Genomic DNA, 24,690 nt, shown 5'->3' with positions numbered 1-24,690 from the left:
AGTGAATGACAGCATGAAAGTGCATAATGAATTGGAATGGACTGTAAGAAGTAACAAGTTGTGGCCAATTTTAAGGTACTCTAGAATTCTGTTTGAAGGGTCTGAGGAAAACCACAATAAAACTTCAATAAGTATAGTTTGTGTTCTGGTCGAAATTTCAACCAGGCACTTCCTGCATATAAGTCTGAAGTTTTACCATTTGAATAAACTTGCTTAGTGCATGTATCAGCCCGTGAATTTCACTACTGATGAAAGGGAAACACAAAGACACAAATTCATACATACTGGCAGGCTGTATGAGAGGAAGTTGAAGAGTGAAACTTTGAGTTGAACCACCTCGCCCCTCTTTACAGAATATGGCATTGAGTAGTCCAAGAAAAAAGGCTGGAAGGCTGTGAGATGTGCCGGTGGTGAAATCCCTAGTCCTAGCTGTGGAGACACACAAACTGTGGTGCCAATCCATTCTGTGATTGTGTGAGGCACCTCCCGATTCAGAGTGAGTACTCCACTGTCCCTGCCAGTACAAAGCAGAATATTATCATTACACACACAGAAATGTTTTTAGAAGTTTCGTGATATTGTGACATTAGGCTTGAAAGTCACAATAGCGGAGTTGGAGTCAGGCATCCATTGCTAGAGAAGGGTTTGGTAATCATGTTTCTGCAGCAATGAATATTGACATGTTATAACAAATAGCAGAGAAGGCATCGTTGCCTAGGTAGCAAGTGTAAACACATTCCTGTGACAATGCATACATAAACAGTTACAACAGATATGAAAAACATAATTCTTCAAGGAGGTGATTCCTATCCCACCCACCTAGGAGGGATAAAAGGAGGCCAGTTGAGAAGCTGTCAGTGACTCATGTGTGGAAATGGGGTCGAAAACCTCCACTGTAACCCTGCAAGTCATAGGAGGTGACAGAAAGGGAAGTCTCGAATCTGAGACAATGAAATATGGTTGTGAGTCTCAAGGGACCTGGACCCAAGAATGACTGCGCTGGTGAAAACCAGCAGCAATGGTAAACGACAGACCCATCCTATCATCAGAGACAGCGTGCCAAATCAACAAACCTGCAATTGTCTGACAGTTATAAAAATTTGGTCATAAGTCCCAGATAGGTGCTTTATTTCAAGACAGTCTGGCTGTTGGTCATAACATAAGACTTGACTCGACTTGCCATCACTGAGAAGTGAATTAGTGTGATTTCAAGAGACTACAGACTCTCCAAGATTCATCATGTTACACAGGAAGCAGGTGTTGAAGACTTCACTTTCTGTCTTATGGTTATAGGCATCTGAGAGCGTTATAATTAATTGTTGTCATGGCTGGTAACTATCCAATAAATCAATTCGCCAATCCAAACCCCATATACAAGTCACTAATACACATAACAATATAGACAAAAGCAAGATATAACCAAGACTACACTTTTCAGAGTCAGATGATGAAACAGAGCAGTGGTTCTCAACCTTTTCCACCTTGTAACCCATCAGTCATTTTGGCCCCCACCCCCAAAAGCCACATCACAGTAAAGGAAATTTTCGCTTTTTTCTATGAAGTAGGCTTTGAGAATAATATATTTCAGTGTCACAGTCGAATCCCCTTGTAATATTCACTATTTTACGGTTCTCCCTCAACCAGTTTGCATTTTCAATGATTCCAGGTCAGTAACTTCAGTGTTAAATTTCTTCCACTTATTTTCCTTAGTTTTGTGTTCCAATTCATTGCCGCCAAAGAAACCTTAAACAGGAGTTGCACTGTAAATTAATCATTAAATAAATTTTTGATTAATCATGAATTAAAATTTTTGAGACTTCATTTTCCACCCAACTGATCAAGTCTGACCAGTACGATTCATACCAGTTTGAAAAACACTGAAATATAGAGAATAAAGAATTATAAAAAAAGGTTTATATAAACCTTTACAGGGCTATGCTTCTAACGAAGTGATACACTATGGCCTAGCGTTTAATTCAATCCTTCAGCTAAAAATACTCACCCTGTATACTGCAACTCCCATAGCCAGGTCTCGGGGAAGAATGAGCGCACCTCCACTGCCGAAGGGCGCGAATCCTCCATATAGCCCTGAAGCATTGTTGCAGCTTTAACCACAAGCGGGAAAGCAAGAGGGGGTGTGTTGGGCATCATCAGTCCACGTATTGGAGAAGACTCTGAAAATTACATAGTATGAATTTCAAAGTTCAAAGCTTTTTACACTGACTGATAATGTGCTACAAATTATTTATTATAAGAACATAAAAAAGTAGCCGAGGTGGATAAGCAATTCTGCTTAGTAACAGCATCGGGAGGCTAAACACTGCTGATAGCCCACAATAATTATGATCTTGAGTCAGTTAACATCCTGAAAACCTACTTTAATATCAACCTTCAATATCCTTTATATACTATGTGGCCACTTCTTACAAGGTTTCGCCATTAAAATTCATTCTTAAAATATAATATAGATATAAAATCTCTTTGATTTGACTTCTTTAACAATAGTAGGTACCTGTATAATTATAAAAGTTTCTCTTTATGTGACATCTTCTATTTCTTACTCCATCTCAATCACATCCAAACATTTCCTGTATACTATATTTAAAAAAATTGCAATTCACATAAGCAGTGATTAAGGAGAATTGGATTGGAAATCACACAGCATTTATATACACATACATAGTAAAAGATAGGAGGTTACAGAAGCTACTCTGTCACTCAACACTTCGTTGAATCTTATGACACTCGATGTGTGTTAAATAATGAACCATATGCTCCTACACAAACACGCACAACCTTTACCATGATCACTCTCATATACACAAATTAACACAAAAGGTTCTCAAGTGTTGATTCAGAAAAACCCAAAGAAGCTACACATGAACATCTAACATAAATGGAGATATGCCTAAAATCATATATGAAATGTTCCAGTTGCTCCTCAAGCTTCAGCACCAACGTCACAGATGCATACCGATGGATGCCATCATGAGGGAACTCAGTCAAGTTCACACCCTCATATCTTATTTCCATAAGATAGATCCATTTCAACCAACTGTGACATGTAGACCAATTGCTAGGAACCAAATTAACAAACATGTTTCCATAGAGATTGATTCTTGGAAACTAACTAGTTACAGAACACATTTCCATGGATACGAGTAATCAAAAAACATTTCCTTGGACACTGATACACTACATAAGAGGCCATTCAGATCAGAATAGAGAGAGACCACAATGGAGCCACACAGAATGGAGCAAGTCCTAGGCGGTCATTTATTGTGAGTTATTGTAATTGACTGTGAGTAAGAGTCAATTTCATAATTATGAAAGGAATACTGACCAGGGAGAAGGCAAACATAAAGACTATTAGATTTAATTTTACCGACCACACAACACGTTTTTTATTTACTGTCACACTACATGTTTCGACCTCAAGAGGTCATCCTCAGGTGTACGAACGCAGTTGCACAATCACACGCAATCACATTTCGTTCTTCCACTTATTTTTGATCCTGTATCCTGTTCAGGTCCACGCTCAAATAATATGTTTATGTAATATGTAATAATACATATAATTTGATCGTGGACCTGAACAGGATACAGGATGAAAAAATAAGTGGAAGAATGAAATGTGATTGCGTGTGATTGTGCAACTGCGTTCGTACACCTGAGGATGACCTCTTGAGGTCGAAACATGTAGTGTGACAGTAAATAAAAAACGTGTTGTGTGGTCGGTAAAATTAAATCTAATATTCATTAAAATACACAACAGGATGCAACAAACAATTAAACATAAAGACTCTTTATGACATAGACATACATAAATGAGATATCATGCAAAAGAAATAGCTATCCAAAATTATATCTTCAATCATGCTGAAGCCACAGAGCATGCCTCTCAGCTTTCACACACATAAAGTATGCAGCATGCATTATACAAGAAAACCCCAAACTCTGTACATTGAAACTATCACCTGCTTCATCTGATCTCTTCAACATAGATGATCTTTCCAGAAACATTCCTTCTTGCTGACCTATTTGAAGGACATAAATCCATAATAACATACAAGAACACAATGTGAAAGACGGAATATTGAAGCAATGTGCTCAGTATGCAAAGCTCTTAACTGGAATCAATGACTTTCTTAATAATAACAACACCATGTATTTACAAACTGTACAATCTTGAACTGAATCTCACAAAACTTGACCTGAAGTAGCTTTCTAGAGTCTGAGATCTAGGGAGCCTATTTTCCCCATTATATACTGCTACAAAGCTATTTATGTAACTAAATACCTCAATGCTCATTTCAGATTTCCTTTTAGCTGATGAATATTTACATTTTCTTGCATATAAGCATGTGCACATTTTCCAAGTGGACAGCAAAAAGAGAGGTGACACAGAGCAATGGTAGAATAATGACAAGCAGGATAAACACAGAAAAGTTCTTAGAAAACTGTCTGCCCCTGTATTGCTTTGTTCAGTAAAAATCTCACATGAACTGGCTTGGGATTGAACATGGGCCTTCAGGAAAGAAACCAACACCTAACACATTTGATCCATGGCACAGCAATTTTGTGAGTATTGCTTAAATTACTTTCAAAACAGAAGATATTTTGGAATATACATAACATTTACAGAACTCTGAAAACTATATGGTATGATATGTTACTGGCAGTGCTACTCTTCACAAGCAAGCAACATTACTATGTTCTAATGAGACATTGCAGTGCATGAAAGGTTATCACTAACAAAATATACATAAATTATAATCCATATATTTCTACTGGGACGGGAATAATACTGCAAGCTACATGCAAAGTACATTCATGAGATTCATACATTTACCTGTCATTGTATTACATGGCCTTGTCTCCACTGTGAGATCAGACATCACCACTACTCCAAAATCCTGCAGAGAAATAGTATCACAACAGGATGCAAGTTTCTGGTTAACCACTTTAACTAAAATAGTAGAGCAGCTCAAAATGTACTTCACTACTTCCAGAGAAACTGAGAGTAGTGTCCAGGTCTCAATTACTGGCCAGATGCTCNAAAAAAAAAAAAAAAAAACAGTGAACTGGTCTTAAATAGAACCAAGATATTGAAACGTCTATGTATGCACAGCACAGTCCATCAATAATGCAACAATTGTTTATTCACCATTTAACACTTAACACAACATGTTTCGGCCATAGATGGCTATCTTCAGGTGTCTTAATGTATCAGAACTGTTATACTGCTCTAATGTGTGCTGCAGTCCACTTAAAAATAGCATAAAAACAGTTAATTAAAATCCATTAAAATTTTTCATTATATTTGTAAAATCCTATGCCACCTCATTACACACTAGAGCAGTGTAATAGTTTCGATACATTAAGACACCCGAAGATGGCTATCTATGGCCGAAACATGTGTTAAGTGTCAAATGGTGAATAAACAATTCTTGCATTATTGACGGACTGTGCATACATAGATGTTTTAATCAAAGTTTTGCAACAGGATGCTGAAATACAAAAGAACCAAGATAATAATGCAGAAATTGTAAACAGTGGCCAGGCCTCACAGAGTAATCAGATACTTCAGTATAACTTGTAAACAGTGGTCAAATCTCACAGTCACCAGTTTCTAATACAGAAGATATGAAATAGTAATGTGACATTGGGATGACAAATTTATAAATACTGAACAGTTCCAAAATAGTGGCCAGATACTAGCACACACATTGTAAATGGTGACATCTCAAACTGTGGCCACATACTAGCACAGAAATTGTAAATACTGACCACATCTCAAATAGTGGACGAATATTAGCACACAAATTCTAAACAGTGACCAGGTTTCAAAACAGTGGCCAGATACTTGCACAGAAATTTCAAACAGTGACCAGGGATCAAGGAGTGGCCACACACTAGCACAGAAATTGTAAATAGTGAGCAGGTCTCAGGGAGTGGCCAGATACTAATGTATAAATAGCAGATAGTGGTCAAACCTCAGGTAGTAGCCATGTATTGGATCAGAAACTATATTTAATGGTCAGATGTCCAATAACTGTACAGCAAAGGACAAATATATAGTCACCAGGTTTCATCTTGGCCAGGTCCTACTTTTGATGATAATTTTATGTCAGTTGGTGCAGAACTAAAGCTGCTAAAATTAAATTTATGAGATGAATTGCAAAATAACTTGAACAGGCCATAATGGAGAAGAGAACATACCAAATTAATTAAAAACTGGACTGAAATCAGATAAAAATTTCAAAATAGAAAGCCAACTGAATTCAACAAGTCAACAGAATTCACAGAAACAGTAGTTTCTCTGAAAAACTGGTACCAATCCACTAAATTACATGATGGTCACATCTTGGAAGAAAGTAATCTTCACAGTAACTACATGAGAACCTCAGACCTCTCATAATTAGGCTGTCTTTGAAATACACTATGTTTCATGTTTAAAATTATATGTTTACATAAAATTATGGTATCATGGTGCTACATACTGGATGCAACTAAAACTATTTTCACTGTAAGAAAACAGTACTAATTCAGTGGAAAGGGCTGAAAGTTACCAATTCTACTGACCTCAAGAATATACTACATAATTATAAAATTGAAATTCTGACAAAAACTTTGTGAGAAAAGCAAGATTAAGTAAATAAACATGTTATCAAAAATGGACCAAATATAAAAGCGTAAATCTGGTGCACAGGCAACATATTTAAGATCATCAAAATGGTGAGCATGTTTACTTACGTCAAATGCTTGAATGGAGTCCACATACTTCGAAGGTGGCTGAGTGGCTATGAATCGTTTCCTCCTCCTCCGACGCAAATCCCAGAATGGAGGCTCAACCACGACTCCTCGACTAGGTTTTTGACTCACCTCCTCTGTTCCAGCCATTGATGTCACATCCTCACGCCCTTGAGCCTCTAAATAAATGAACTTTGGTTAGCAAAATATTCTTCAAAAAACGTGGAAGAAAAGCATTAGATGCCACATATTTCTAAAGTTCATAAAATATGTGCTCAATTAAGTGACAGGCCAGGAAGAAAAATGGGGTTGTAAGGGCAGAGATGCACACATAACATCAGAACTAGATGGATGTTAGTGGTCAGGTTTATGACCCAGCAGCTTTAAATGCTGGGTAAGCACACTGGAATCCACTAGATAGGAAGGTGGGTACACCCTGGAAGCAGTCTGAATACTGGAGCAGAGAAAAGCCTCTGCCCCCCACTGGGAATGAAACCCAGATTCCCCAGTTTCAAAGCCTGTACATGAGAAACTATTACATAGAATGAATTAGAAGAAACATGTAAAATCATGACTGCTGCATATAAAAAGTAAATCTGTCCCTATGCTTAATTATTCAAGCACTTTGCAATGAAGGCGTATAGAGGAGTGGATGTATAGCTTCAATTTTCTTGACCTTGGCACTAGCTGGAGGTCAGGGATCAGCTGCATGCCCCTGGTGCTTTATTTCCCCGGGAAAGAACGCCTGGTACCCATTGGATATGAGGTTGGGTGGCCTCAGGGTTGGTCTGGATGCTGTGGGCAAGAGAAAAATCTTGCACTGTCAGGAATCGAACCCAGGCTGTCCAGCTAGTAGTCACTACACCGACTGAGATATCCCAGCTGCTGCTAACTGCAAGTACGCCATCTAAATGTGAACCGAGTCTCGGCAGAATACAAGTCAGACACAATACCACTGCTCAGTATTTACTGATGATAAATATGGAATTTTATGGAAGGCTCTGAACGATTTTATGCTACTTTATATCCAGATACATGGTTGACAACCTATAAAGCTACAAAGCTTATTACTTAACTCACTTTTCGCACAATACTCCCAAGGATCAGTCTGTAATGGTGCACTGTTTGCATCAATTGCAAAGCGAGACAGGTCCTGGAACATTCGATCCACATCCAGTTTGCTGCCAGGCTTTCCCAAGAAACTTATACTTTTGTCAACTGCTGAGACAGCACACAGTGAGTGAGGGGATGCTGAAATCTCCAGTAGTGTTTCTGACCCTGGGAACTGACGGTGCTCAGAAAACTTTGCAACAACCTGCAAAACACATTATTCATGATACGTGATTCAACAGACAGTTCATTAATGGTGTTAAAGTTGGCTCAGTTATGTGAATTATATATGACTACTAACACATGAAACAAAGAATCAAATTCAGAACTTATACATTACATTTAATAGTTTGAAAAGCGGCCTCCGTAGTCTAGAGGTAACGTTCCCACCTCGTGACTCGTGGTACGCGGGTTCAAACCCGGCGGAGGTCGTCGAATTTTTAAGGGCGGAAAAATTCAGGGAATAAGTCCTCCGGGAGGGACTTTAAGCCGTGGGTCCCGTGTCGTAGCTTTACGGCACGTAAAAGAACCTCATATCTCCTAAAGAGATCACTGAGCCAAATTCAAGGACGTTTCCCGCCCAACGAATAGTCTCTAACACCTCTGATAGATGGGGGAGGCATTATAGATACCGCCAAGCTAGTGGAAGCCGAACTCGCTGGCTCAGTCGGGACTGATGGTACGCACCAATATCGGTAGGATATAGAGATTGGTAGAATATCATAGAGGGAAGCACAATGGACCAATACTGGTCTAAGTGCATGGGGAAACCCACCCTCTCCAATAACTAACTAACTAATAGTTTGAAAACTATAAATATGCCCATACAACCATTCATGAAAACAGAAATATCTCACTCTAAACACATACATCAAAACTGAGATGATTATGAAGTTGTCCCACATTTTCAAAGGAGCATTTCCAACTATAAAAGACAACACCCAATGTGGGACGCCATCTACAAATAACCCACAGATGCACAAACCTGCTGCTATTTACAAAAGGAATTTTCATCATATAAAATCAACACAAGAAAATCTGTCCTTTAAAGCAATCAGTGTAACCTACACTTTGGTTGCTGAATTTCTGCAAAACCACATGAACAGAGAAGCTAGGATAGTTCTGTTAGTATAGTAAAAGAACTGCTGGAAGTACAGATAGTTCTCTTTGCCACTGGTTTAACATCAAGGGGTACCACATGGCTTTTCCCCACCTGTAAACTGACGAGACTTAAGTCTCATCACTTATCTCCATCTAATTCTGAAGATCAAGGATTGGGTTATACCTTCTCTATTGCCTCTTTTACCTTGAAGATGGAAGAAATATGTTCCTATGAAATATTGGTACCAGTATACCAAACTAGATAGCATCAGGTCCTAGAAAACCATATTCTTGAGGATGGTTGTTATTCACCTGCATTGTCTATTAGAAATAAAAATGTATCATTGTTACCTTATTTGCAAAGCACTTGTTCACTCGAATAGTGTACATGGAAGCAACAGTTTCCCCATCTTCCCGGACATAGTACACCAAGAGGTAACTCAGTGGTGACATCTTGGGGAGTATTTTGATATGAAGAGCAACTTTATCAACGCTCTTCTCTACAGTTGCCCCCTCATCTTCTGCTTCTTCACTAGAGTTCCTATCTGCATCATCGTTCCCTCCGAGAATATTGACAAACCCCTCATACAGCCTCAGTTTCTGGTTCTGTGTGTGGTGCTGGATCTCACCAAACTGGATGAGATCACCTCGAGACTTCACCTAAGTAGAGAATATAAATGGTGTGTAACCAGTTAGTTCAAACTTTAAAATTCATTTTAATACACACACTTACATCCTGGAATAGCATATTTCCCGAATATTGAACAGGCACAGAACCTAGAAATCTGTCATCAGCACCATAAAATATCACACATAGATCTCACATTATTTTTATTGTATGCATCCTGTTGCATGAATACAATAATAATATTAATTTTACATTTCAGTCTTAAATGCAACAAATGTTTATTAATTTAAACCATGCTATGTGTTTTGACCCTCAAAGGGTCGAAACAATCGTGTAACTGGGAATATCTTAGCATGACCCTTTGAGGGTCGAAACATGTAGTGTGCTTTAAATTAATAAACAATTGTTGCGTTGATGACTGAAGAATAAAAATAATATTAGGATCTCACACTGAATTAACAAAATCAAATCTGCATCTTCCTGCTTCCCTAAGACACAGTTTAATAAATTTTCTTACCTCTACTTCAGCTCATTAAGTGACCATTTCACACATATTTCCTTTTCATAATTGTATAGTCATACATACACACATAGCTTCATAGATCTGTTGCCCGTATTGGGCGGGATATTGAGCTCGTCAGATTAATTAAAAGTAGTTGCGATATGCAACCGAGTCCAACTAGACACAGCCTAGATACAATAGGAATATAATACAATTAGGTATTTGCATATATTCATCAATAAAATAGAAAGCTTTCAAGATAAGAAAGTCTTTTAGTTTTCGTTTAAATAAATTAACACTATCCTTTAAAATATATAATTTATGTGGCAAATTATTAAAAATTTTTATGGATGTATAATACACTCCCTTTTGTATAATGGATAGCCTAGCTGATGTGACGTGTAGTCTATTTTGTACTCTAGTGTTAATTTTATGTACACTATTATTTGTAAGATAATTATTTTCGTTTCCAATTACAAATATGACCATGGCATATATAAACAAACAGGGAACTATAAGTATCCCTAATTCTCTGAAAACCTCTCTACAAGAACTTCTAGGCCTCATATAATGTTTCATGTTTAATAAAACAACCGAGCTATTCAATTTAATTGCCATGTGGAAATAAATTAATGTTGAGTATGGTCCACTGCAACAAGAAAACAAATAAATCAAGGTGGTTTGATGATAATCTATAGGATGACTCAGAGTGAGATGGTTCAGCCAGGTACTGGCAGAGTGGAAACAGCTGGCAAGAAATGATAAAGGGAAGATTGCAGCCAGAAACTGAATATGTTTTATCCACCGGTACAAAACTAAAACAGTGGTGTATGATCATGAAAAGTTTTATATTCTATATATGTAAATGACATACTTTACCTCAAAGATATTTACATTTGTTATGCTTGCAAAATAACTTCATATCTTAATATGAGGGAGGGTCAGTAATTAGGATAATTAATGGATATAAAGCCGGTCACGGTAGCCAAGCAGTCTAAGGCATGCATTGTCTTCGCTCACTCAGAAGCCGGGATCGTGGGTTCGAATCCCACTCAGGGCATGGATGTTTGTGTGTGTTTTTCTGTGTTTGTCTACAGGTAGAGGCATTGTGACAAGCTGATCACTCGCCCAAGGAGTCCTACCGTATGTGTAAGATCTAGTAAACCGAAGTGAAATGGAGAGTTTCATGGAGGTAGGCCTAGGCCCAAATTGGGGCTGTAGCGCCACAGGAAAAAAAAAAAAGATGGATATAAAACGTAAAACACGTGATATTTCAACCTGGAAAAGACATTTATTTCTCAACAAACATACTCTCCACCAACACTGATACACCTGTCCCATCACTTTACAAATTTGCGTCAAAACCCGCAGCATACAGTTCTGTACCAGTGCTTTGGAGAAATCTATTACCTCACTTTCATTTCTACCCAGAAAGTAATGGCAGTATCTTTCCCTCTAACCAGATACCAGATTATACAGCAACTTAGCCCGGAAAATCACAGTGCGAAGATTTGAATGAACAGTTTCTTACCAACAATTCCTTATATAATGCTCACCAAGTAATGGAAGGTGAGCTGAGTGACATTTGGCTGTGCTGTATAATAAATGTCGAACTTGTGATCAGATTCACACTTGAGCGTCTTCTCATTTTTATCTGTTATTTCTATGTAACTGTCTGTTGGAGAAAACCATGTGTGAACATCAAAGAAAGCAGACGGTTGGTCCATAAACACACGCCATCTCTTGTCTGGTGAGTAATACTTGGTTTGATATCCTACTGCTGTAGCCTGCAAGAAAGTACAAGTGTAAGATTTAAGAAAAGAAAGTTTTTATCGGTACAATGCAGGATCTTTTCTTTCCAAGAATTTCCTGACTTTTAAAAAACCAAAATGCTTCATACCATGAACACAAAAGCCCAACACTGAAACTTATCCTGAACCACCTAAATCCACTTCACAATTGCGAAGTTAATTTCTCTAACTTTCTTCATGATTGCAAAACCAAAACAAATACTATCTTTAAATGATTAATTGATTTTGTCCTGTTCTTTCATAAAATTCTTTTCTTACATATATATTTGGACCAGAAAATGTTTTAAATTATGAAAGTACTACTGAAAATCATTCTTAAATTGTGACATTTCTCATCTGATATACGAGTATAGTTCCCTTTTTGTCAAATTCCACCACAAAATAAGTTAACTAACAAAAGTAAAACATAAAGTTGACAACAGTTTTAAGTAACAGGAACCAGTCTGCAGCAGTTTTCATTTTCAAAATTCTGTAACAGTCTGTGGGAACATCCCACATACTAACACGCGGTTTCGCCGGTCTAACAGACAGCACTCAACACCTAGTCAATATCACATTGCTGCCAATGCTCGTATTTATACAGCACTCGCTGTCCAGCCCATCTTTACATCATAGCGCGCGCTAGCCAATCAGCACCCACAATCACAATTGCAAGTTTAAGCTCCTCCCACAGGAAGCATATTAAAAAAGGAGGACCCCAAAGCTCGCAATCATCAGTGATCGCATTCAGTCATCAGAGTCATCAGGTCTTCATTGCGCCAAAGACAGCTGCCGCAACTTCCCAGCAACCGCGCTCTGCTACCAGACAGCTATCGTAGCTGCCGCAACTCTCCAGCAACCACGCTCTGCTACCAGACAGCTAACATAGCTGCCGCAGCTCTCCAGCAACCAAGCCGAGACAACGGCTGTCATCTTCTGCACCATAGGTAGCTGTTCCTACCAGCGCACACAGCACCAAATCACCGGCCAGACAAACCAGATGAACAGCCGTAAAGACTTGGTCTACTACAAAGGAGCAAATTCTCCCAGCGCACTCATGGTGGAACAAACTGTCCTTTTGAGGACCAGCCAACTTTTGAACATTGACATTCCACATAGCTTCGCAGCTATTCTGTACATTAAATTTATACAATTTAATATATACAATTGTTACAGTTTTATGTGGTTGTCTTTTAGAACATCGACAATCCCACAAGCCTACGATGTTGAACTCTAAGAAATACTGTATTTAAAATACAGTAATGATGATAGTGTCAGATATTTTGAATGTACCATAAAATATTTCAGTAAGAAGTCATCTCACCAAGTACTCTTCCCTATCCAAATTGCATCATTCACATTACCTGATATACCCAAGTATAAATAACTACTGATACACCTCATGGACAGGTAACAGCATCATAAAATAACCAATTGATCAATATATGATATTCTAAATTCATGAAAGTGTGTGGCTTACCACAAAAGAGAGAAGCACAACATTGTGATGCTGTGGTGGAACCAGGAACTGAACAAACCCTTCAACATCTGACGTGAAGTTCTTGCACATAACAAGTGTACGACTCCACTCTCCTTTTCCTCGCACCTTGAGGCAAAGCTGTAACACTTCTCCAATTGCAGGAGTATTGTCTTGCTTGAGTACTTTAACCTGCAATTAAACATTATATCCCACCGTTTTTCTTGTCATTCAATCTTCTTATTATGGATTACCATGTCAAGTTCTGTTTTACAGGAATGTAATTCTGCTAAGACACTAAACTGCACACATTGAAAAGCTTCATTCTGTATTAGTATGTATTCTATTAATATACAAACTAAACTAAAAATTAGAATAACACATGGGAAATTAATGAACATCACTATCTTCTAGGATGTGACATCATAGAGTTTGGTAGGATTTAGTAGTCCATATGATTAACACTTTTTCTTAGCCATATTTTTCATTTTGTATATTCAAGACTTAAGTGCAAGGGTTCTATTACATTGTTATAAGCCAAAAGCAAACTCTAGTGACAACTTTTAGTGTAGGCTTTAATTAATTCTGGAGAAAGCATACCAGGACCAACCTATGCTTTCATTTTAAGCATTACCTGCAAAGGACATAACAGAACAACAACCACTATGCCCCTTCCCCAGAATTAAGGATTCTTTTTTCAAAATTAAAGAACATTCCCTATTCCTATACAAACCTTTCCCTTATATGGCAGTCCTGGCTTGAAGTACTGGGAGCTATGAGGCAGGAACTCTAGTTTCAGTGCTTGGTGGATCACAGAAGTGACTGAAGTCACATTCTGAATGTTATCTGTGCCTCGTTCAGTCACGAATGCAGATACAACGATGCTGTTGGGGGCAATATCCCAGTCGTGCAAACCCAGCTCTGTTCCTGTGATACTGAATGTGTAACAGCCATCAGTCCTGTTCAGCTGAAACACAGACATCCAACAGAGCTATGTTGCACAACAGTCATGATTCTAGAGGTGCTGGGTTATCATAATGCAACACAGAAGCAAACATATTTTCACTCTGTGAAAACAAAATTGTTATAATGCTGCGCAAAACTATACCAACACAGTATGCCGACAGATATTAGCAAGCACTGCCAGTAGATGGTACTCAATCTCATATGTAGATCTGCCAACACTAACCTCAGTCATCAATTGTTGCAATTTTTAAACATGTTTATTTACAAGAGCTTCCAGATACCTGTGTTTCATATTTTTTTCAATATTAGGTTTTATGATTGGATTGTGAGTATATGAAGCAAAGCCCTTAATATTACATAAAGGTAAGGTAAATTTGCCCCTTTGTTTAATTAAATAAGCACCATGCCATGAAGACATATGGTGGGGTGGAAGTACAGCTCCACCATTTTTTAACTCGGCACTAGACGGAAGTGAGTGGTCAGCTTCATGCCCCTGCCACTTTACCTCCAGGGAAAACGGCCCTGGCATTCACTGAATAGGAGGATGGGTGGGCCCCAGAGCCAATCTGTATATTGTGGAGAAGAGAAAAACTTTGCACCACCAGGGATCAAAATCTGGCCATCCAGCTCATAGCCAGTCACTATAGAGACTGACTTATCCCAGCTCCCCCCATGCAGTCTGGTAGCTCATTACCTAACCTTTCACAGGAACTTCCTTCCTCCATATTGGGGTAGAACAGTAAGTTGAGCATGGAAAAAAGTGGTCCTGATGGTAGGGGTTGTGGGCAGAAAAGTAGGACACAGTGGCGCTAAGAATGGACACTCACTATTATTCACAGTAGAAAGTATACCTTACCTGAGTCATCACGTTTATCTCTGGTGGTTTTGTTTTCCTCTGGCGCCATGTTGGAGTTTGTGGAATAGCCTTAATGTGCAGCTGTCCTTTTACTGGCTGTCCATAAGTATACCTACAGACCCACTGACATATTAGAGTACACATGACAGCAATTATCAAAATTAATTTTCACACATATTTTATATAAAAATACTGTACCAACAAGCAGAATGGCTCAAGTGGTAACATCACTGATTTGTATTAGAGTTGTGTTTGGTTCAAATCTCGTCCAGAATATGTCTATCCTGGCTAACGTTTTCATTAACTCCTTCAAGAATGTGCTCCAAATTATGCCACACCTTCTGCCTTCCAACTTCTTACCACTTTGTACACATTTCTGTCTAATCATTTCATGGTATATACTCTGCATTACCGAAAGCTTTGCTATGCAAACTAAATAAACAATACTGGCCAAACTGAGAGCAGTTTGAACAATGTATAAAAATACCATACTGGAAAACAAATATTTCAAGTTGAGTTTAATGTTAAAATTACAATAATTTTCCTCTTGAAATGTCCAGGTTAGTGTGAATTTCTTACAAATACTGATAACAATGTCCATCATATTTATTTCAAGTAGTGGCAAACAAATTCTTAGGTCAACAGAATGTGAAGTATTACTTTAAAATGATTGATTGATTGATTGATTTATTTCGTCACTGTAGATCATTGTACATGATATATGACAAGTCAAGTTAATTCTGAATGTGTACTTCAATTTAAAAACAAACCTCCAAGCAAATAAGAAATGTATTGATATATTTCAAGAAATCTTGTCCATTTTCTGGCTTAAATTTGAATACATTTTATGTAAAGGTAACTGTGGGTCATTAATAACACCTTGTCCAAACTCAGCAAAATTGACCATGAATTCACATGAATGCCCACATGATTATCAAATGTTTGGCAGCTATCGAGCTATTCTATGAAAAGCACTATCTTCTGGGATGTAATGTCGCTTAGTGTGGTAGAAGTTCGCTGATGTTGCACAATAACATACCGCTACCACCTTCAGTGTCAAAGTGTAAGCCAAGCAGCAGTCAGCAAGGCCTAGGCAGTACGTACATCCCAGACGACTGTAATCTTCATGCTCACTTCTGTGTGAACCCAAAATCTTACAGATTTAGACTGGCCAGCAGTTCTTGAGAAACAGCTTTCCCAATTGCATTCACAAACATAACGTTCTCTGGCCACATTCAGTTTCAAATAACTTTCTACTCTGAATGTTCAAAGTATGTAATTACCTTCAAACATGAGACGTGTTAAACATATTCAAAAATCGAGTTTATTCAAAGCACGAATGGAAATAAACAAAGGCAGAAAAAGAATGTAAGAAACTCTCCCAGAATTGCATTAAACTTGACTAAAAAGTTAGGTCTGCATATTTGTATTTTCATGAAAATAGTCAGTGGCCAAACCTGAGAACCACTGAACTATACTGAGGCCAAGGTAAGAAGTCCTACTGCTGTATTCCCCCCCAGCCCCTTCTGTCTCATATAAACCAGCCCAAAATGTCTGTCACTGGTGAAGATCATCTTTACCGACATTCATGTGGACAGAGTGGCTAGGCTCGGTGACTGGATGAGAATACAGGGAAATATGTTGAAGGAGGATGTATAACTCCTCAAGGGTGATAAAGAGGTGGTCAATTCATGTGACAACTTTCTCTGGTCTCAGTATAGACCCATTCACCCATCTCCCCCCTTACTTGGCACATATGTTCCAGTTGAGGTATCCTGCATCAGCCAAGATATATTCAGGAGCCTTTATGGTGACTTCAAACCTCGGAAGAACATATTCACGAACTTCAAATTTCTGAACATGAGTGTGAGATTTATTTCGTTCGACCTTAATCTCCCATAGACCCTAGAAAAAACAGCAAGTTTTGGAAAGAATTTATGACACCTTTACTTCAAGGGTTTCATTTAATATGGTGATACCTACAAAAACTTAACCTAATAATTATACAGTTACTCATTCATTTAAGCAAAATTCAGATTAGCATTACATTAAATTTATTAAATATGATAGTAAAGTTTTGCACCAGTGTAATAACAATTTTTAACATACACAAACGTTTCACACATAATGTGAAAGTATGTTCTTGAGTTGTATCCCTTACAAAATTTAACAGACCTTATTCCAATGATTTGTTAGTTACTGCTATCAAAATGAAATGTGAACCCAGAATTCAAATGGCTGTATATTGCCATTTACATTCAAATGGACCAAAAAGAAAAAAATGAAGAAGTTTCAACAGACTGTGTATTTTTCAAATGTCTACTATTACACAAAGTTATCAGCACATTACATTATATGAAGCTAGTGCCACCCCCACTTCAGAAATCTGCATGACTGTATGTTGATAGAGCTCGATTACAATGTGATGGCACATGCACAGAAGACAATTTTCGTGTATGTATAGAATGAGTGAGTCAGTATTCTCTTACAGCAGGTATGAGAGGTAGACAGTTCAGTTCCCTGTTGGCAGTTGATTTCTGTGTCGGAGTGGCTCGAAACAGGCTCACTCATCCTGCTGTCATGTTCCCCCTTCACTCCCTCTTTCACGCAGATCTGTGCCATGACATAATAATCGAGCAATATTACTGATGACAGAAAATTAGCCAGTATAATGACTACACAACAGCTGATAACAGTAAAAAATTCATTATGAACAATATGTTCAGTGACTAAAGTTCTTACCAATTAGTAATATGTAAAATGGTTTTTGATGTGTGAAGTGGAACCTAAACTACCAAAATGAATTGTAAATACATACTGTGGATGTAGATGATAAAAACTACATACATGTAAAAAGTCTGATGCTAATCTTTTTTATTACCTGAGGTGGTTCATGCGAGAGCTGGAAGCTGAGTTGCACCAGTCCTTGTTCTGTACTCACATCTAACCACTGTGCCAAGCGAACTTGAGATGGACTCTCAATCCATACTCTACTGATCTGAAAATAAGAGATCCCACATTAACCCGTCAGCATGCAGTGTCATCTCTCCTGTACATATTAGGTGTCCCAGCCATCATATCCGTCTTGCTTTAATAATTCTAATTTATGATGAAGTGAACACATCATGAAGTTCCCCACTGAATAAACAATTCAAAGATTAATAACATGTATGCTAATTTGAAATATACATCAATGAGACGTATGCTGTAGCAAAATTACACCAATAAACCTTTAAATGTCTAAAAATAACGTGTCACAATAATTCAAGGAATTCAAAATAGAAAATACCAATAGTGTGCCTGACAATCCCACTAGCTTACTATGAAAATAATTAACTCCATATTAATTCTAATAATCAATAATTCTGCTAGGGTCTTATATGAGACATAAGAAAGACCCTGAAAAACAAGGAAAGTACTGGGAAATGACCACATTCTTTTCATACACCAGCATTAATTCTTCTGTCACCATGCAATTTCAATATGAAAATAAATAACTGGAGTGAAGTGCTGAATGTTTTCAAACAGTTTGGTGGCAGAGGAACTGGTTAGATCACTTTGTTTACATCAAAGTAACTTACAGATATTAACACCCTATTCATCTCGGTGGTTTTACTTACTGTGCCAGCGACAGGCATCAAGTCATGTGTGAGTGTAAGGATCCTGAATTTGACCTCTTGTCCAGGCTTGTAAACTGGCTTGTCTGTCTGTATCAGAACAATGTATGGGTCATGCTGGATGTGCACCTCTTTCACACTGTTGATGTTGTAGTCATAGTGTTCATCAAATCGCACCTTTAGGTGGAGACGAGCCCGTGACAGTTGCACAGGTGGAACAAACAATGCCAGACAACCTCCCACTCCTGGAAGTATCAGCCAAAAGTCAAAAGACTGAATCTGGATCCTTGACTAAAAACATGATAGCCTGCAGTGAGTCTTCAGGTTCCCACAGCTGCTGAGCTGTGACTCACTGCAGTCTGGGTAATCATTAACAACATTTTGGAAGAATCTTCTGCCTCCATCTACAGGGTAGCTGAGTAAGCTGAGCAATGCAAAGACTGATATTAATGTTGGGAGAGGGAAGCACCATAAAAGGGGCCACTGTTTCCTTACTCAGTTCCTCTTAATTCCAAAAGCAGGCCATTAGCAAGACTAACAATTCCTTTTTCAGGTCATCAACACTGTCCTTACCAATGTCTTCTTCCTTTTTCCCTTATCTTCACCCAATTCGTTTAGTTCACTCTTTCTTTCTTCTGTCCCTGTTTTCTGCTTCTTCATTTTCCTCCCTTACTGTGTCCTTTGAATCAGCCCTTGTCAGTGGTTTGTATTTTCTCCTATTCACTCTCCCCCACTCAGGACCTCTGTCCTTATTTCCCCTCTTCTTGTATCCACATCCCACTTCCCATGCTAACTTTGCTCTTCCACTTTGAGGGAAGGCAGCAGGTTCCTCCAAAGCACTGGTAATGATCTATCAGAATACACAGCATCATGTCCCAGAATAATCTTCTTGATATCATGCACTTTTACTTTCCACACATTTTAGTAAGGCTTATGGGATGGAAAGAACATTGTAAATTTTTATGGATGACATTAATATAATGCATAATCTGAAAACCAAAACTGTACATAACGTAGAATCATACAGTTCACACAGAATGCTGAAAGCGACTACTTCCTTCATAGCTTCATAAATTCACTGCAAATAGGATCTCATCTTTGGACCAACGAGATGATATTCTGTTGACCCTGTTAGCACCGAACATCTATAAACAGTAATTTGCCCATTCTGGATGTCTCTGTAAGACTGCTGATTGACGTTAGCTCTTTCTAATGGAACCAAAGGTGTCAGTGTCTCTCACCCCCTCACCTGAGGATGAAAACAGATCCTGTTTCCAAAACACGGTGTTCTCTAGTTCTTTAGAATACCATACAATGGACAAATACCAAAAACCAAGTAATTTTGAGTGTATACATCATCATCAGAACCCTTAAAATCTAATATACTAATTCCTGTCGAAATCCTATAAAATACATTCCAAAGTTGCTAGTCTAAATAGTATTATTCAATTTGTAGTTCACTTGCCCATCTTTCTCATGTCTCTCCCTAATTTGTCTTATACGTATTTTATTATCTATTATGATCCAGAATCCGTGATATATTTCCTGGGTTGTACTGAGTCCAAGGTAAACAATTTTTAAACACTAGAACACTAGCTAGAACTGCTGACATAGAAAGTGATATAGAATATTAGTACATGTATTCTTATTCCAATCCATAAATAGTATACAGATTTACCATTTTTGAATTTATGCTGAGTAGATGTAATCTTGTCATCAGAGTCTGGGTGCAATACATCTACACTGACATGTGCAGTTCCCGTCACATTGTGGAGAGATAAACACACCGACTCAGTGCTGTCGGCCAGCAACCGTTTTGGAGCCAAGAAGACGAAACCTCTGAAATGCACAGATGAAGGTGTAAACAACTGGCTTATATTAGTCTCACTACCAAACTACAAATGATATGTATATATATACTTACAGCAAAACAGGAAAGTTTCTGTAGGAATTACATCTGATGGAGGAAAACGTTCATTTTAATTTTATCGTTCATTATTAGAAAATAAAGCTTGATATGATACTCAATATCTGAAGTTTATTAACGCCACAGAAGAAGTATGTTTGAAAGAATTAATAATGTGACTGGTTCTATATCTATGTATATGGATTTATGGAATATACAATAAATGAATGAATGAATGAATGAAAGAATACCGAATGAAGAGAATCAGAGTTCTAGTGGAACTCTCTTCCATGTTTGGGACAGTGTGTCAAAATGGCTGTCTGCTGTACCATTCTCTATTATGCCCCTGACTGGATGGAAAGATGCAGAGATCTTATGGAACCCTCTTCCATATATGGGTCTCTGTCAATTCCCACCCACTGAATCCTGATAAGCCAGTTTATGTTTTGGGTTTAGCAATCTGGAGTACACAGAAAGACGGTTTTGTTTCAGGGTATCTTCGTGTCAAATTGAATTCATGACAGGTTGTGGGCAACAGCTTTGTTCAGCAGTAGGTTTGGCACTGTCTGTCACCCACAAGGAAAGCTGACTGAGAGAGTGAGTGTGTGCAACTTAATTCTCTGGTGCCTTAAATTCTTTAGGCAGATTCAGTGTGCAGAAGATTGGGACAGAGAAAGTGCAGTTCTCTCTGCAAAACTTTATAAATTCATACACTTCCACTGTCAACAACTTATTTTCACCAAATATCAATCCCTTCTCTGAGTTCCTAGGCACAATTTCCAAAGCTGCACATGAGATTTTAAGTTTCCGCAGCCATGAGCATGAATATCATGTAGTTTGATATGTAAGTACCAAAGTCTTTTTAGGAAACGTTCTGCCTCCATCTTCAGGATGGAAAATATTCTTGTCCCGAATGATAGAGAGCAGAATGGCAGCATTCACTGTACTTCTCACTAGCAACAGTAATACAGCGAGAGAAAAATATTTTCCACAGTATTCAAACAGCAGTAACTGTGATCTTTCGGACCATACTTTCGTTACACTTAGCGAAGTTTTTTTCCCCCATTTCATGCAAATTGTAAAGAAAAAATAAACTAGTTCATAACAGTAGTAAAAATTAGAATATACAAAACTGTAATTTTACCTGTGGTTCTGTATGGGTGTGAAACTTTGACTTTGACGTTAAGGGAGGAACATAGACTGAGATTGTTTCAAAACAGGGTGTTTAGGAAAATACATTTGGACCAAAGAGGGATAAAGTGACGGGAGTTTGGAGAAAACTGCAAAATGAAGAGTTTCGTAACTTCTACTCTTCGCCAAGTATAAACAGGAGACCAAATGGGAAGGATATGTAGCACGAATTGGGATTAAGTGGAATGCATATAGGATTTTGGTGGGAAAGTCAGAAGGAAAGAACCACTAAGAAGACCTAGAGGTAGGTGGGTGCACAATATAAAAATGGATTTTAGAGAGATTGGATGGGATGGTATGGAATGGATTGATGTGGCTCAGGATAGGGACCAGTGGAGGGCTCTTGTGAACAAGGTAATGAACCTTCGGGTTCCATAAAATGCTGGGAAGCTCTGGAGTAACTGGACAACTGGCGGCTTCTCAAGAAGGGCTCAGCTCCGTGAATGAGTTGAAATGACGTAGCTCAGTGGTATTTAAATGGCGCCGCAAAGGGTAAATGTGAGACCAAGTTTCGTAGTCATACACGACAATTTCCGGTACGAAACATTTACGGAAAAATGGTATGGACGCTTCGGTAGAATAAAATTTGTTTCAAACAATATACGTAATACGGGAGTACAATCGGCTCAAAAACGATGTGTGATTAAACCTGAGCCGTTTATAACACCGCATCTATAAATGTAATGTACAGAAGGTCTTAATGGCTTCAAATATCAGACAATATAACCGAAAATTATGCAGAATTCTGCACAGATCTGTTGAACTAAGGATTTTAATTTTCATGCTCGGAAAATCCACTATTTACACCCTTTCCCGCAGCGCATATGGAGCACATTTATTTCTTGAAAATGGACAAATAAGTGAAACGAATATTGGTGAATGTTAGTACGAAAATTGAGGCTCCCCAACCCTGGAAATTACAGTTGATGGCCAATGTTACATGCCATTCCTACACGTCAACCAGTTAAGCCGCATGCAGGTCCAGTGTTTTAATATAAACATATATAACAAATCTTCTTGGTATATAGCAACAATATCATAAATAGACATGTAGCATGTGGAGAGAAGAGAAATGCATATAGGATTTGGTTGGAAATCCAGAAGGAAAGAGACAACTAAGAAGACCTAGATATAGGTCAATGGATCATAGAGAAACAGGTTGAGCTACTATGGATTCATCTGGCTCAGGATAGGCACCAGTGAAGGGCTCTTGGGAACACCATAATGAACCTTTGGGTTTTATAAAATTTGGGGGAATTCTTGAGTATGTGAGCGACTGGCGGCTTCTCAAGAAGGGCTCAGCTCCATAGAGATAGTTATTTAAACGCGAGATTTGCATGAATCAATTAATGTAAAGCATATAACGGGTTAGATGCTGCTTCACTATCCTCAGATCTCTTTCTTGGTCGAGTACTGTGCATCTGAGATTGGCCTACTGCTGTCGCCTTGCTTGGCTACGTAATAATTACGGTGAAGCGTTTAGAAGTTCCGTTATCATACGATTCTAATATTTAACGTAACTGTTTGGCTTCTGGCGCCAATCAGGTTGGTTCAAGTGGTAACATATTTGACTCGAGGCAGAAGACGTAAGAAGATGCTGGATGACCTTGGGGACAGAAGAGGATACTGTAATTTGAAGGAGAAAGCTCTAGATCCCATTAAGTGGAGGAATTGTTTTGAAAGAGACTGTGGACCTGTCGTCTGACAGATTACTGATGATGACTCGGGAGATTCCCGGATCGAACCTCGAACGGGAGACCGAATTATACTGTTTAAATTAGGCAACGCCCTCTTCTATCCACATCCTCTGCAATTCATTATCCGCGATCATTCAATGATTCGACACTATACATATAATCTGAGTTACTTGCAGCATCGAACCTTTATGAGACGGGCTATTTAAGTTGTGGTAGTTGTAACAGGCCGGAGTTTATTTAAATGCCCGCCGCTCTGGAGGATTAAATTTGTGATGATGTTACTAAAAATGCTGTAACTTATACAATTCTTGTGGTAAACGAACGAAATTAACGTTTATTTTATCTAGAAAGAACACAGAATCAGATATTGTAATTGGCAGATTTTAAAATCTGTAAAAATTCTTACACTGATTAAATTTTTTCTTTGAGCGTTTGCCTATAATTCTCCTTATACCTCGTGCACAATACGTTTCAGCAGTATAAATGTTGGCTCCTGGCTTATCAGTTAGTGGGAGGGGAAGTACTCGTACATATTTGTTTCTGATTAATCATATTCTCACATTACAGACGTTGCCGGTTCGTTGTAGCATACTTCGTAAATTCTTGGGACGTTACATCATAGCCTTCTGCAGTTCAGATGGTGCACTCTGGCCTGAGTCGTCTCTACGTACTTTCAATTGTCTTAATTCGTTTGGAAGAAGATGTCCTTGACAGGCAGTTGTGTGATACAGATTCGGACTGCGGTACAGATGATTTTGACAGTGGTCACGACGGAAGCTCTGAAAGTGAAGTCGACGAAGAAGCATTATCTTCGTCGACAACCTGGGGACCACCACACCAGCATGACAGGAGGGGTGTGAATAATTTTTTCGGTGGAGCAGTGGGGATAAATCTCAATGAAGCTCCACATGTAAATAAGGATTCCTCCCCACTCTGCGTTTTCATGCTTTACTTAGCAGGAATTATCCAGCTGCTGGTGGAAGAGACTGACAGATATTATGACCAGGACGTAGACAGACTTGAAGACGGACCTTCTCCGCGCCCTGACGTAACCGACTTATCAAGCTGATGACGAAAAAGAATATAAGTAAAACAA

The 24,690-nt window shown here is 38.3% G+C and overlaps 1 protein-coding gene across 2 annotated transcripts in view; it reads right to left on the bottom strand.

Moving 5' to 3' along the window:
* The window catches only part of LOC111873625 (alpha-1-inhibitor 3), a 58,598-nt gene that overhangs the window by 29,212 nt on the left and 4,696 nt on the right, over positions 1-24,690 (bottom strand). The window contains exons 2-16 of one of the 2 annotated variants that reach the window (XM_023868506.2): positions 20,479-20,639; positions 18,804-19,045; positions 18,065-18,181; positions 16,931-17,088; positions 15,184-15,295; positions 14,095-14,328; positions 13,365-13,553; positions 11,651-11,881; positions 9,316-9,624; positions 7,834-8,068; positions 6,757-6,932; positions 4,853-4,916; positions 3,978-4,037; positions 2,003-2,174; positions 286-514 (exon numbers count right to left, since the gene is read on the bottom strand). In XM_023868506.2, coding sequence (XP_023724274.1) covers positions 286-514; positions 2,003-2,174; positions 3,978-4,037; positions 4,853-4,916; positions 6,757-6,932; positions 7,834-8,068; positions 9,316-9,624; positions 11,651-11,881; positions 13,365-13,553; positions 14,095-14,328; positions 15,184-15,295; positions 16,931-17,088; positions 18,065-18,181; positions 18,804-19,045; positions 20,479-20,639 — 2,689 coding nt within the window. The remainder of the gene's footprint in view (positions 1-285; positions 515-2,002; positions 2,175-3,977; positions 4,038-4,852; positions 4,917-6,756; positions 6,933-7,833; positions 8,069-9,315; positions 9,625-11,650; positions 11,882-13,364; positions 13,554-14,094; positions 14,329-15,183; positions 15,296-16,930; positions 17,089-18,064; positions 18,182-18,803; positions 19,046-20,478; positions 20,640-24,690) is intronic. The other variant, XM_023868507.2, reaches the window with a different exon arrangement.

The sequence above is a fragment of the Cryptotermes secundus genome, unplaced genomic scaffold, assembly GCF_002891405.2.
Source record: "Cryptotermes secundus unplaced genomic scaffold, Csec_1.0 scaffold644, whole genome shotgun sequence".
Classification (NCBI taxonomy): domain Eukaryota; kingdom Metazoa; phylum Arthropoda; class Insecta; order Blattodea; family Kalotermitidae; genus Cryptotermes; species Cryptotermes secundus.
Note: the sequence above shows the minus strand (reverse complement) of the source record. Positions and strands in the feature narration are given on the sequence as shown.